General features: G+C 43.8%; 1 protein-coding gene across 2 annotated transcripts; it reads right to left on the reverse strand.

Annotated features, from left to right (window-relative positions):
- Positions 1-3,680: 3,680 nt before the first annotated feature.
- Positions 3,681-7,841, reverse strand: LOC308175590 (uncharacterized protein). Of its 2 annotated transcripts, XM_080551229.1 has the most exons (5): positions 6,410-7,841; positions 5,886-6,032; positions 5,538-5,768; positions 5,068-5,211; positions 3,681-4,564 (listed from the first exon to the last, which is right to left on the reverse strand). In XM_080551229.1, exons 1-5 carry the CDS (start codon positions 6,581-6,583, stop codon positions 4,556-4,558), a joined length of 705 nt encoding a protein of 234 aa, XP_080407355.1. In that variant the 5' UTR covers positions 6,584-7,841; the 3' UTR covers positions 3,681-4,555. The 2 variants fall into 2 exon arrangements, with proteins under 2 accessions (XP_080407355.1, XP_080407354.1); XM_080551228.1 differs by lacking the exons at positions 5,068-5,211; positions 5,538-5,768; positions 5,886-6,032; positions 6,410-7,841 and adding an exon at positions 4,705-4,831.
- Positions 7,842-13,272: the final 5,431 nt, after the last annotated feature.

Consider the following 13,272-nt stretch of genomic DNA (forward strand, 5'->3'; position numbering starts at 1 on the left):
TCCCAACTCGCTCCAGAGATTGAGAGAAAAGTCAGGAGAGCCTTCACGAATAAGACAGCAGTTACGAGCTGCACTGAAGCAAAATCCGGGAAGCTCCTGGAACCCTGTGGAAGCCTGTGGAACCCTGTGGAAGCCTGTGAACCCAAATGCGGGGGATGTCGTTGTGGAGCGTGCCAGCCGGGTGAAAAAGAGATGACCCTGGCGGAAGAAAAGGAGCTGGAGAGGATAAAGGAGGGTCTGTCCTATGTCGCCAGCGATCACCACAGCGATGCTCCACATTGGGATGCTAGTTACCCTTGGACAGAGGATCCATCCAGTCTACCGAACAACAGAGGAGCTGTGATGGCAACATTCCTAAGAACGGAGAAACGCCTCCTGAAACAGCCGGAGTGGCGAACTGCCTACAGAGAGCAGGTTCACGAGATGGTAAGGAGGGGCGCAGCAGTGAGGCTCACACCAGAGAAGATTCAAGAGTGGAAAGGTCCGGTTTGGTGCGAGAGCCACCTGGTTGCACCCAATCCCCATTCTGTGACAACACCGGTCCGGTTAGTGTGGAACAGTAGCCAATCATACAAAGGTGTCAGCATGAACGACCTTCTGTTAAAGGGGCCAGATGTGTTGAACCCCATCAGGGCTGTGCTCCTGCGGTTTCGGACTGGGGAGCATGCGGCCCTGGGCGACATCACCAAAATGTACAACTCTATGTGGCTGAAGAACCGAGAGATACACCTGCACAGGGTCCTTTGGAGAGACGATCCTGAAGAGGACATCGGGGAGTACGCCATCACGACGGAGAACATTGGAGACCGTCCTGCTGGTTGCATTGCTCAACTAGCAATGAGGGAGACAGCAGGGCTACCTCAGTTCATTGAAAGGGAGGAAGAGCATCGTGTCTTGGAGAAAGACAGCTACGTCGACGACATCTTGACTTCCCATGATGATCTGAAGATGCTCGACACCATCACAAGTGGAGTGGAGGAGATCTTGAGCGCTGGAGGGTTCTTTCTAAAGCCGTGGGTCCGGTCTGGCCAAGGTGGGAGGAGAAAGGACGACGCCAGAACCTGTGGAGGGGAGAGGCCTGGAGCGACATCCAAAACCCTGGTGCTACCAAATCAGCTGAAACAAGAGGCAAGAGGCGGGAGCTCAGCCAAGGAAACGTGGGACCCGGGGAAGACAGGGTCTCCAACCGAGTGGTCGTGGATCCCCGGTGAGTGCAATGGGGCCGACATCAGCACAAGAGGAGCAGTTCCTGAAAAACTGAGCGAAGATTCTCTGTGGCAGAATGGACCTGGATTCCTGGAGAAGCCTTTTGAGGAGTGGCCCGTGAAATCAGCGGCAGAAGTGGCAGCTGATGCTCGAGAAAGTGTGAATAAGCTCAAACGGAAGGCCTTCTCAGGAGCGCTCACCAGGGCCCTGCCTCTCCAGGAGGAGCCAAAACAAGAGAAAAGAAAGGCTCTGGCAAGCTGCCCGGGGTCGTCCTCCACCGGGATGTCAGGAGGATGGTTGTTCTCCTCCCCATTGAGGAACAAGGGACATTGGTAGCCTCCCTAGACTAGTAGCTAGATCGGCTAGGTGGGAGGTGTACTGTCCAGTTAGGATGGGGTGTTTCAGTGTACATATTTTAGCCTATAAAATAGGACAAATGTGAAATGTTATTTTAAATGGTATTTGAATAATTCTTAGTTATTATTAATTATTGATTATTAGATATTAGTAACATTATTTTGAGTTATGCCTCATAACTGCGTGGGAATTGTTTGATTATATAGATCCGTTATGCGTAGGGATATTGGGGGCTGTGATTAGGTGCTTAAATAGTGGGAGACCGTGCGTAGGGGTTCATTGTGTGATGCCAGGACTCGAGGGATGCCACGGTTAGTGTTTGATGCGTGCTTTGTGTAACATTTATATGCTTTGTTTTAGTCTTTGAATGTGTCAGAGCTGTGTATTCATGTATGTTTTTGTTGTCTGCATTCGCAGGTTTTACAATCTATTCAATTTTCATAAAGAATAAGAAAAACGAGTTGAATGGTATCCGTGTCCCTCAGTCCAGCCTTTCTGTCGGCGTTAGTAGACAGAACAGACATGCAGTCACTTTCTTCCACAAAAGCACCACAGCCCACCATATTCTGACAATTAAACAAGATATGTTAGACTTACCAAAACACAAATTAATCCACGATGTCGCAACTCGTTAGAATACAACACATGACATGTTGGAACGCTATGTGGAAAGTGTTACTTTTGTAGTGTGAATTTGTTTTCCTCCTGTTTGTATACGGGCTACCAGCTGTCAAGGCTAAAGTGCACTTTTACTTTCGAAAGTGTTTATTTATTTTTGGACATTTGAAAGTGTTTTTTGTTTATATACAATTATATATACATTATATACATAACATATACATGTGTATGTTAAAGTTCCATATTATGTATAAGCAAAATAAAGTAAAGTAACAGTTTGTAAATAAATAGTAGCATTTGTTTCTGAACCGAACCGTACCGAAAACCGTGACCCAAAATACCGAACCGTACCGAACCGTGGGCCAACTGAACCGTTGCACCCCTAGTACATACAGGGAGATGGGTAGTGGGTACTAAGGCTGCCACGATTAGTCGACTAGTCACGACGACGTCGACTACCAAAATCGTCGCCGACATATTTGGTAATCGCCGTAGTCGCATGTTTTTTTGGAGCTGAAATAAGCGTTTTTTGTTTGTTTTTTTTTGCCTAGCACCAGGGGAGCCCCCCCCTCCCAAATTTCGTTGTTTGGTACCTGTACTATATCAATGACAATAAAGACCATTCATTTCATTCGATAAGCATTCGTTTTTCTTCCCTGAAGCTGCCACTGGCTAGCGTCTCCCAGTGTCTTTGATGTACATGCGCAGTGTCGGTCATCCGGGGCACACGTGACTTCCCCGGAAAAACAAACAGAGAAATGTCTTCCTGTCCTCGTACCTCTAAAGTGTGGGAGCATTTCAACCACAACGTTGAAAAAAAGAATGTAAAATGTAAAATTTGCAAAGCTGAACTCGCTTATCATGGCAGCACGTCTATGATGCGCGAGCATCTAAAAAGGAAGCACGTTGTGGCAGATGACGAGGAAGACGATGGCTCGTCTCGGTAAGCTAGTTAGCTTGTTATTGGCTAACGATATCGTTACGTTAAAAGCAGGGGCGGCGCTAGGGGGTGGCTACTGGGGCTCAAGCCCCGGATGTTTTCTGAAAAGCCCCGAATGTTTTCTGAAAAGCCCCGAATGTTTTACTTAAAAAAAAAAAAAAAAAAAAAAAAACTCTCGTGAGTAACGTGCAGTACCGGAGTCCAACAGAGAGGCAGCAGCTGCGCGACATTAGCCTGCATACTGCGTAGCCTGCCCTGCCCTGAAGAAGAAGTGATCTCAATCAGTGCCTGACTTGCACAATTGTAAGGATGGATATCCCAAATAAAAGTTGTTTTCAACAAAACAAGCGCCAAGAACTGTTGCAGCAGCCGTATCAGCAGCTGACAACAATGACTTCACCAGCAGTGATGACATAGATGATGTTTCAGGTTTGTGAATCTTATTAGAAAGGTGACTGACTCACTGACACTACTTTTCCGGTTTGCTAATGCTAGCCAGGGTTTCTGCAGGTTTCAGCAAGTTCAATTTAAGACTTTTTAAGACCTTTTTAATGCCACTTTAAATGGAATTTAAGACCGAAAAAATATATATATGCGATGGTTAGGGGATTCCACTGTACTACAATACAAGCATAGCATGTCAATCAATGAGACTCATTCAAGTTTACTTGTTTTGTTTATTGAACATAAAAGCTCTGGTTCAATAACTTAATTAAATTAAAAGTGCAATTAGTTGGTCGGAAACATCTAACAAAAAAACCCCATCTACTTAACACACTCACGGCATGAGCCTCAATTCTGTGGCCTTACTCTCCAGTTCTGCCTCTATTTTTTTCAAATCACACATTTTTTCTTTGTATCTCTTCCTGAGGACGTTAGACTTTGTGATGAGCTGAGCCATCAAGGTGCCGGACTTCCCCTCAGCTTGCTCAGCAAACTTGTCTGCATCCTTCTCCAGAGAATCAGATACCACTAGAAGAGTTTGCTTCTTCCTTTTCAGCTCGATGATGTGCTCTTCTGCTGCTTTTCTTTTCTGCCCTTGTGCAGCGCTTTGCCTCTTCCTCTTCTCCAGGTCTAGGTGTTCTCTGTACTTTGACCTTGCTGATCCCACCGAAGTTAGCAGCTCCTTGGTGAGAGGGACATTGGCAACCCCCCCACAAACTGCAACATAGTCACAGACCAGTCTCTGGGCAATGACAGTGTCCTCCTGAATGTTAACGGTCTCCACCTCCTTGTTAATGGAGAAGCCTCTCTCGACTGTCGCCTGCCCATGGGATAGGAGAAGAAGCTTCTGACAGAAACCCCAGAGCTCAGGGTAGGGTTGGCTGAGGTAGCCATGCAGGAACACGTCAAGCCTGGTTTCCATGGGCCGGAAGGACAGGAAGTGCTCGTTTTTAGCCTCAACAGACAGGAAGTTCCCAAACTGTTGGATAATCACATCACCTATAACAAAACAGATGAAAGGAAATATGTGAAATATTATTTACATGATTAATCCTGATTAGCAGACAGGCTTATGTCCAATTGTCCATTGGCTAATAATCAGGGACAACATTTCCAGCTTTTCTATTAACTATTCATACCAGCAGAGACACCTCCAGACAACTGCTTGTCTTGCAGTAACTTCTGCACTAGACTTTTCATTCTTCCCTGGCATCCGTCTGGGTTGGCGTACATGACTGTGGGGTCCAGACATGCCATCTGTCTCACGATGGGGTACTTCAGGGGGCTCGTGTCCTGGACTTTCTTTAGGATATTTGACATACCCGTCATGCAGTCCTTCCTAAACTCTAGGGCAGTGAGCTCCCCTACGGTCCCCTTTCTCTGGAGGTCCTGACAGATGGGTAATGTGTTTTAAATACAACTGAATGGCCTAACACAGTATTCTCTCCTGCCTGTATATGGACCATCATTTGATATAAAGTTAAGTAATACATCTAAATTACCTTGAGGGCTGCCTCAGCACCCAGGCCTATGTCGGCTTCCTTCGGGTTGACCCAGCTCTTCTGATCAGCGACATCCAGCCTGACCAGCTGCAGTGGAGTGATGTCATTGAGATGCTCCCTCTTGACGAAACGCCTCAGCACACTCTGAAAGGGTAACAAGAAAATGCATGATGATTGTAAAGCAAGTACCTTTGATAACCACATTAACCATGAAATGCATTTCTATATAGTTATTTAAAATAATATCATATCACATATGCAATATATCAATAACAGTATGATAAGTAACCTTTACTTAGCCAAAACATAATCTTTCAGTAATTTTATGTATTGACTAAGGACGAGTTTAATTAATCAAGCCACCCAGTAGCATCTGCCATTTCTCCCTGCTCACACACACATTCAGCATGCCCACACACACTCAACTTGTTTTGCTTTTGTTGTTGATTGTTCATTATTAATTTGATTACCTTGGACAAGTCAGCCAAATCTTTGCCAAGGAATGGCATGACTGGTGTGTCAGTCTGGTACTTTGTGAGAAAGGGAGTGAAGGTCCTTGAGATGGCCATGAAGAACTGTAGCTTGGGCAAGATGAGCGGATCTCGCTGGGCTGCTTCGATGGTGTCAAATGACGCTGTCCCAGGGTTTGGCAACTTTTTTGTCTTCACTGCATCCACATACTTCACCAGTGATGGCCATACCTTTAATTCCACCATGTGTATGTATTATTTTATCATGCATGTCTATTTTATCATACATTGTGCAGCACCTTGTAACTTTGTTTAGAAAGGTGCTATATAAATCAAGATTTTAATTACCTCTATAGCCCTCTCCACAACTGGCAGGTTCTCAATCCACCGATGGCCACAGAATGGTAATGGGAAGACTGAGGATTTGGTGAGGGCAATGAAGTCATCCCTCCTCGCTGGTGTATTGTGGAAAACAAAGTGCATTGCTCTCAACACCTTGGTGGGAGAGAGGAGAATGCTGAATTAGCCATCATCTCTCATGGGGAATGACACAAAGTGTGTAAGGGAGCAATACTGCAGGTCCTTCCTCACTGCCCTATCAGACTGCTCAACCAGCAGCGCTCCCCAGTAGACCACACACACACAGACACATACCAGAACTAAACTGACAGAATGACTGAACTGTACACATAATGTGTGCAGACACTTTTGATTGCATAAACCCTTAGAAAAATAACTTAGGAGTTAATAGTATGAAACATCTGTAAATTCATGCTCTCTTTAAATCCTGTCAAGTGTCCACTTGCTGTAATATTCCAATTTGCCTTGTGGGACAAATGAAAGATTACTTCTCATAGTTATAATCATCTTACCTTCTCCAGTTGCCACATGGAGAATCCACACTTGAATGCGTTGTGTAGGGTATGGAGCCCACAGCTACCCACAACAACCAGCTGGGCACCACCATACTGCTCAGCATGCTCTTGCTGTAGAAGCTCCAGAAACTTCCAGTTAACATTGGGTCCATCCATGGAGATGGACACCATGTTCCTCAGGTTCAGTCTCTCCACACACTCCTGAGAATGACATGAATATGATGAGAATAATAACAATAATAATAAATGATGATGATAATGATGATTATAATAACAATAATAATAGCATGATTGCCAATGGTTCAATGTACTTTAACATTCTGTCTGCACACATCCTCAGTTAACAAACTATAACTCATCCATCTACTCCCTCTCCCTACGCCCTTAGATACTCTCTCTCCCCACCATCCCCCCGCCCGCTCCCGCGTCCCCTCTCCCTCTCTGTGGCTCTCTATAACGTGGAAATGACTAGACTACACCGCATCATTCCCTATGGTACGCCTACTATTATACTGAATCTACATGACATTGCCAGTATCTGCCAAAATTAATGTAAAGCTAATACTTTGTCATTGACAAAATGCACTTACCTTGAAGTGTTGCAGTAAATCTTGAGCTTTAGCGTGTCCCATGAACTGCGAGCCCAGGTAACGCGACTCCACTTGATCGCCGACCCAATACCGCACGTGCACGTCGAGTTGCTTGTTTTTTGTGGCATGATTCAAACTCTCGTCAAACATTAGAACAAAAACTGACTCGTTCACATTCGCGATCAGCTCGTTTCTGACGTAAGGAGCTAATCCGAAACGTATTATGTATGACGCCTTGTCCTTTCCACAAGCAAATGTAGTGGCGATTTGGGAGTCGGGAAACATAATCCGAAAGATATCTCCAATCCCCTCGTTGGAGGAGTAGGACTGGTGCTTTACCACTGTATTGAGAACCCACACAATCTCCGATTTCAGTGTAGGTGTTCCACCAAACGTTGCTCTGAGATCGCTAGCAGTGCTGCTAGCAGCGGCAGCCGTTGTCTGGGGCGCTGAGCCCGGGGCAGACACGCAGAACTGGGAGATTCCTGGCGTCTGCTGTTGGCCCTTAGCAGCCGTTTTATGCCTCTCGCTTTTTAGGTGGCTCTCAACCGCCTTAATGCCCATGGTGCCGAGTTTGAATGTTTTCCTACACACAGTGCATCTTGCTTCTTCTGGGTAGCCGGTGGACTTAAGCCAATCGCAAAATCTTCTGTCGTCAAGCCACCTCTCGTTGAACTTGCACTTCCCCATCTCGCAGACTGGCTAATGCTAGGTAGCAAGCACTGCAGCTGACTATAACCAAAGGAACGCAAGGGGGAGGAGTCTGCGCGCTACTCAATGAAATTAAACGTTTGCTCAATAGAAAAATGCCGCGAGAAAAAGTAAAATTAAATAGTCCTGCCCCGACAATTTTAAGACGTTTGGGTAAAGTATTTAAGACCAGTTTAAGACATTTGTAATGAATTTAAGACATTTTAAGGCATTAATTTTATATACATGAATTTAAGACTTTTTAAGACTTTTTAAGGATCCGCGGAAACCCTGGCTATCATAACATAACGTTATGTTATAATGAAAATGAAACATAGCAAGGTACTGTTACGGTACATGGTAAGAAATCAAACAAAGGATAATACTTATTCAAATAAAGTGAATAACAGGCTGATAGTCTTTGATATCTGCACTCTGGTTGACTGAGTAACAAGTGACAAAGAATGATGTAACGTTAATGTTACAGCTAGTAAACATGGAGTAACCACATTAAGTATGCCCTTATGGTAGTATGTATGTATACAGAACATGACTCAAATCTATCCTAAGATGTAACTCTAACTAACTAAGTTTGTTTAATGTCCCAGGGGGGATTTGATTTCACAGTACTATACACAGGCCAACAATACATGTAATATATCGTCATATAACACAGGACAAGACTCTAAATACAATATAAGTGGTGAGCACAGAGTCTGCCCTGATATACATACTGTAACATAACTAGCCTCAGCCCATCAATTATGTAATTCTATACAAATATAAATGATGGTGACTGACAGGGGGAGCTACGTGTGCTGACCTCCCTCTGTGCCCAGAACCACCACAATTAGTTTGCTTCATTAAAGGGTGTGAATGTATATGTGTTCTCCAGTGCCTTTTGTCCGCTTTAAGGTGGTGGTAAGTTGAAGGTTGAAGGCAAAAAATGTCGGCGCGCTCCGCGCGCACATTATATTCTCCCTCTGGGCTAAGCCCCGGATCTCCTACGATCCGAAATCCGCCCCTGGTTAAAAGCCTTCTTACATTATTTTACGTTGTCATCAAAGCGATACTTATCAAATAGCTAAAAATGTTGTCTTAACGTTACAGTGCTAAGAAGGCGCGTTCTACTATGAGATGAGTGAAGCAAAGCAAAACTTTTGTACTCTGTACAAGTATTTATTTTTGTTTTTGTATTCTTTTGGTTGCCTAGTGCCTAGCCTACCTCATTTTACTCAGCAGTTTGCACCCTCTACTACTCTTTACATTACATTACATGCAAGTGATGCCAGAAATAAATCTGCAAAGTTCATTAAAATATCTATTTTTGAGTGAACAATCATTTTAATTGTCTTTATTTTTAGTTAGCACATGCCTACAACAACAACTAACAACTTCAAGCTAAATTTAGAAGCTGATTTAGAAGATGATAGCTAAATAAGAGCGATTGAGTAATTGTGCGATAAGCTGTAATTTATGATCCGATTAGTCGACTAATCGTTAAAATAATCGGTGACTAGTCGACTATGAACATAATCGTTTGTGGCAGCCCTAGTGGGTACATAAAGGGAGATGGGCAGTGGGTACATAAAGGGAGATGGGTAGTGGGTACATAAAGGGAGATGGGTAGTGGGTACATAAAGGGAGATGGGCAGTGGGTACATAAAGGGAGATGGGCAGTGGGTACATAAAGGGAGATGGGCAGTGGGTACATACAGGGAGATGGGCAGTGGGTACATAAAGGGAGATGGATAGTGGGTACATACAGGGAGATGGGTAGTGGGTACATAAAGGGAGATGGGCAGTGGGTACATAAAGGGAGATGGGCAGTGGGTACATAAAGGGAGATGGGTAGTGGGTACATACAGGGAGATGGGTAGTGGGTACATAAAGGGAGATGGGTAGTGGGTACATAAAGGGAGATGGGCAGTGGGTACATACAGGGAGATGGGCAGTGGGTACATAAAGGGAGATGGGTAGTGGGTACATAAAGGGAGATGGGTAGTGGGTACATAAAGGGAGATGGGCAGTGGGTACATAAAGGGAGATGGGTATTGGGTACATAAAGGGAGATGGGTAGTGGGTACATACAGGGAGATGGGCAGTGGGTACATGTGATAGGTCAGAGGAGAAGCTGGCGGGAGGCTGTTCCTGGCTGTGATAGGCTGGAGGAGAAGCTGGCGGGAGGCTCTCTAGTCTATTCCTCTCTTCTAGTTTAGAATTAAATAGTACCATCTATTGCTAAATTCCTTCTCTGAATTCATGAGGGTTAGGGTTACAATTAACACAATCTAAACATCCACATTTTAAGCCAATTAAAAGAGAGAAAATCCACCATACAACAGACTCTTCACACAAATCCAACTTTAAAAGAGACGTCTAACGTCTTCTATGACTTTTGGTTTTGATACCTATTGAACTTTACTTTAGCATTACTGACTTGAAAGTAGGGCTGGGTTCAAAAAATCGATTTCCCGATTCAGAATCGATCTTCATTAAAATGAGCGATTATCGATTCCTAAATCCCGAGATCGATCTTCTTTTTTTTTTTTTTTTTTTTTTTGCTTGCAGCTTCAACCCGCAACGAGATCTCGTGCTACAAGAATTGATCATATCTCTCGCAACGTGAGGTCTCAACACTAAAATCTAAAAACATGGCGATGGCAGGGACACTCAAGTCACCACCAGGCTTAAAGTCAGATGTCTGGGTGCATTTTGGATTTAAAAAATGTGACGATAGAGATGAGCTGGACAAAAGCAAAGTCATATGTAAATAAAAAGTACATTCATGTAACTGCTTTGGAGTCAATTCATTGATATGTTTAACAATGCTACATGTTATAGGGTTCCTTGAACCATTTATAGCATTAATTCTGAGAATCTCTTTCATATTCAAGCAAAAAATTTATATTTTAACTAGATCGAATCGGAATCGAATCGAATCGAATCGTGAATCGAATCGAATCGTGAGCTCACTGAGCTGGTGAATCGGAATCGAATCGTTTTGGGAAATCAGTGGCGATACCCAGCCCTACTTGAAAGAGCACTTTTTAACATGGAGGTCAAAGTAAACTCAAGAGACATGCAGAACATTCTTAGATTACACAACAACACTCAACTCTTCAACAACCGACACTACCACTCTCAACCAGTCAACCAACCCTCCACCCGGTCCACTGAACTACCCCAGGCTCCTATCTACCTATCATACTATCTATCTACCTATCTATCTATCATACTATCTATCTACCTATCATACTATCTATCTATCATACTATCTATCTACCTATCTATCTATCATACTATCTATCTACCTATGTAACTATCTGACTCTGTCTAACCTTCTATCTTTCCAACCTCATATCTATCTATCTGTAACATACAATCCATCTATCTATCTATCTATCAAACTCTGATTGTCTAACCATCTATCTTTCCAACCTCATATCTATCTAACCTTTCAACTAACCAGACTAACTAGAAATGCCATTCTGCAATATTTCATAGATAAATAAGGTCTAGATTGGAAACGAGGACACACTGTAACAGAAGTCAACAACTTTCAAAGCGACTCATCTATTCAGCCTTTGTAAATTCACCCTATTAAGTCTAGAATATCACTGTTCTTTACTCTGATATCCAGTCTATCCCATTTCGACCTCATTCAGAGCAGACATTGTGACTTTGCAACTGCAAACCAAGGCCTCACACGAGTTGCACAAAGGACAGACGAACACGTGTTTGTTGTTGGGCTTTCTTTCATTTGATATGAAATCTAAATACTCATCAGAACATGTGTTTGTTCCGTGGTGTATTCCGGTAGAAACGATCAAACAGATACAACATCTCTTCTGATAAGTATGTTCACCTCATTTAAACTTTCCTCAAGAAACAACCACCATTACGAACAATGAAGCAATGCGATGCAGACTTGCTGCTACGAACACGTTTTACTTACATTTCTGCGTTTTCACCAATGTGGAGATACCGGCGCTGCTCCAAACGGCCCTGTCGGACGTCTTCTGTCCTTATATGGTCATAGAGACGTTACCTTTATCATCCAGAAATAAAATACATTTCCTACAAGCTGGCGACCTCGACGGACTCACATCAGGAGTAGAATAAAACATGTTATAAACACGGTGTCGTCTTTTGATGACGTCATCACCGGGTCCTTCCGGAGCTGTGTTCTGGAACTCCGCCCACTTAGCTCGGGCGCATTTATTCAAAATAAAAGCTTGTTTAAGCATTTAGAAATACTACATTTGGATAAAGTCACCCAAATGATATGCTTCTACATCTTGAAATAAACATGTAAATAAAGATCCTACTCCATTACTCTATTATTTTTGCTTTGAAGGGTTTATCATTCTTCCAATATCCTAATTATTCTAATATCCAGACTTCTGCACTGCATAGGGGACATATAATGGATTGTAAAGAAATAATCTTCCAATGCTAAACATGATTGTAGCAATCATGTTAGAATAAGTGTTAGAATACTTCGTATGACACCCCTCAAGTTTGAAACTCACTTGATTTATATTCTAGAAGTGTTTCTGAGTACTGAGTAATATGAATCAAGTGAATATGAATCAAGTGAATATGAATCAAGTGAGTTTCAACCTTGAGGGGTGTGATACAAAGTATTCTTGGTCCTTTCCTGCGTCCCAACAGTTAAAAGTGCCACCTCTAGGTTGCATAGGGAACCCATAATGGACTGTACACACAAACATTTACATTTACATTTTTGGCATTTAGCAGACGCCTTATTCCAAAGCGACTTACAATCAATACATTTGAATACTAAGCATGTGAATCAGCAGTCCACTATTCGTTGCAGGAAGAGTACTCTAGCTCGGGCCCGGGGCCACTGATAGAAGGAAAAACCTTCTCCCTATTATCGCCTTCTACTAAAACGTTTTTTTTTTTTTTTTTTTTTTTAATTACTGGAGAAACTGAGAAACAGTACAAGGGGGGCAGTAGAAGTTCTTAGGGACACAGTAAAGGGGAAAGCGGGTGTCTTTAGGAGACGTAGTGGTGAGGGTCGGAAGATGTCTCAGGAGGAGCAGTTAAGATGTAACCTGAAGAGATGGGTCTTCAGTCTACGACGGAAGATGGGTAGTGACTCTGCCGTTCTGACAGTCGTGGGGAGCTCATTCCACCAGCTGGGAGCCAGTGTTGTGAAGAGACGTGATCGGGCAGCCCGACTGCTGTGTAGAGGAGGTGGGGCCAGTCGGCCAGCCGAGGTGGAGGAACGGAGTGAGCAGGCAGGGGTTTGGGGGGTTACCATTTCCTTCAGGTAGGCAGGGGCTGTCCCTTTAGCTGCCTGGTATGCAAGCACCAGGGTCTTGAATCTGATGCGAGCTGCTATCGGGAGCCAGTGCAGGGTGCGAAGGAGAGGGGTGACATGCGAGTATTTGGGGAGGTTGAATACCAGCCGGGCAGCAGCATTCTGGATGAGCTGCAGAGGTCTAATGGCTGAAGCGGGGAGCCCAGCCAGGAGTACATTGCAGTAATCCAGGCGGGAGATGACCAGTGCCTGGGTCAAGAGTTGCCCTGCCTCTCTGGTAAGGAATG

Source organism: Nansenia antarctica (genome assembly GCF_963989245.1).
Source record: "Nansenia antarctica genome assembly, contig: SCAFFOLD_25, whole genome shotgun sequence".
Lineage (NCBI taxonomy): Eukaryota > Metazoa > Chordata > Actinopteri > Argentiniformes > Microstomatidae > Nansenia > Nansenia antarctica.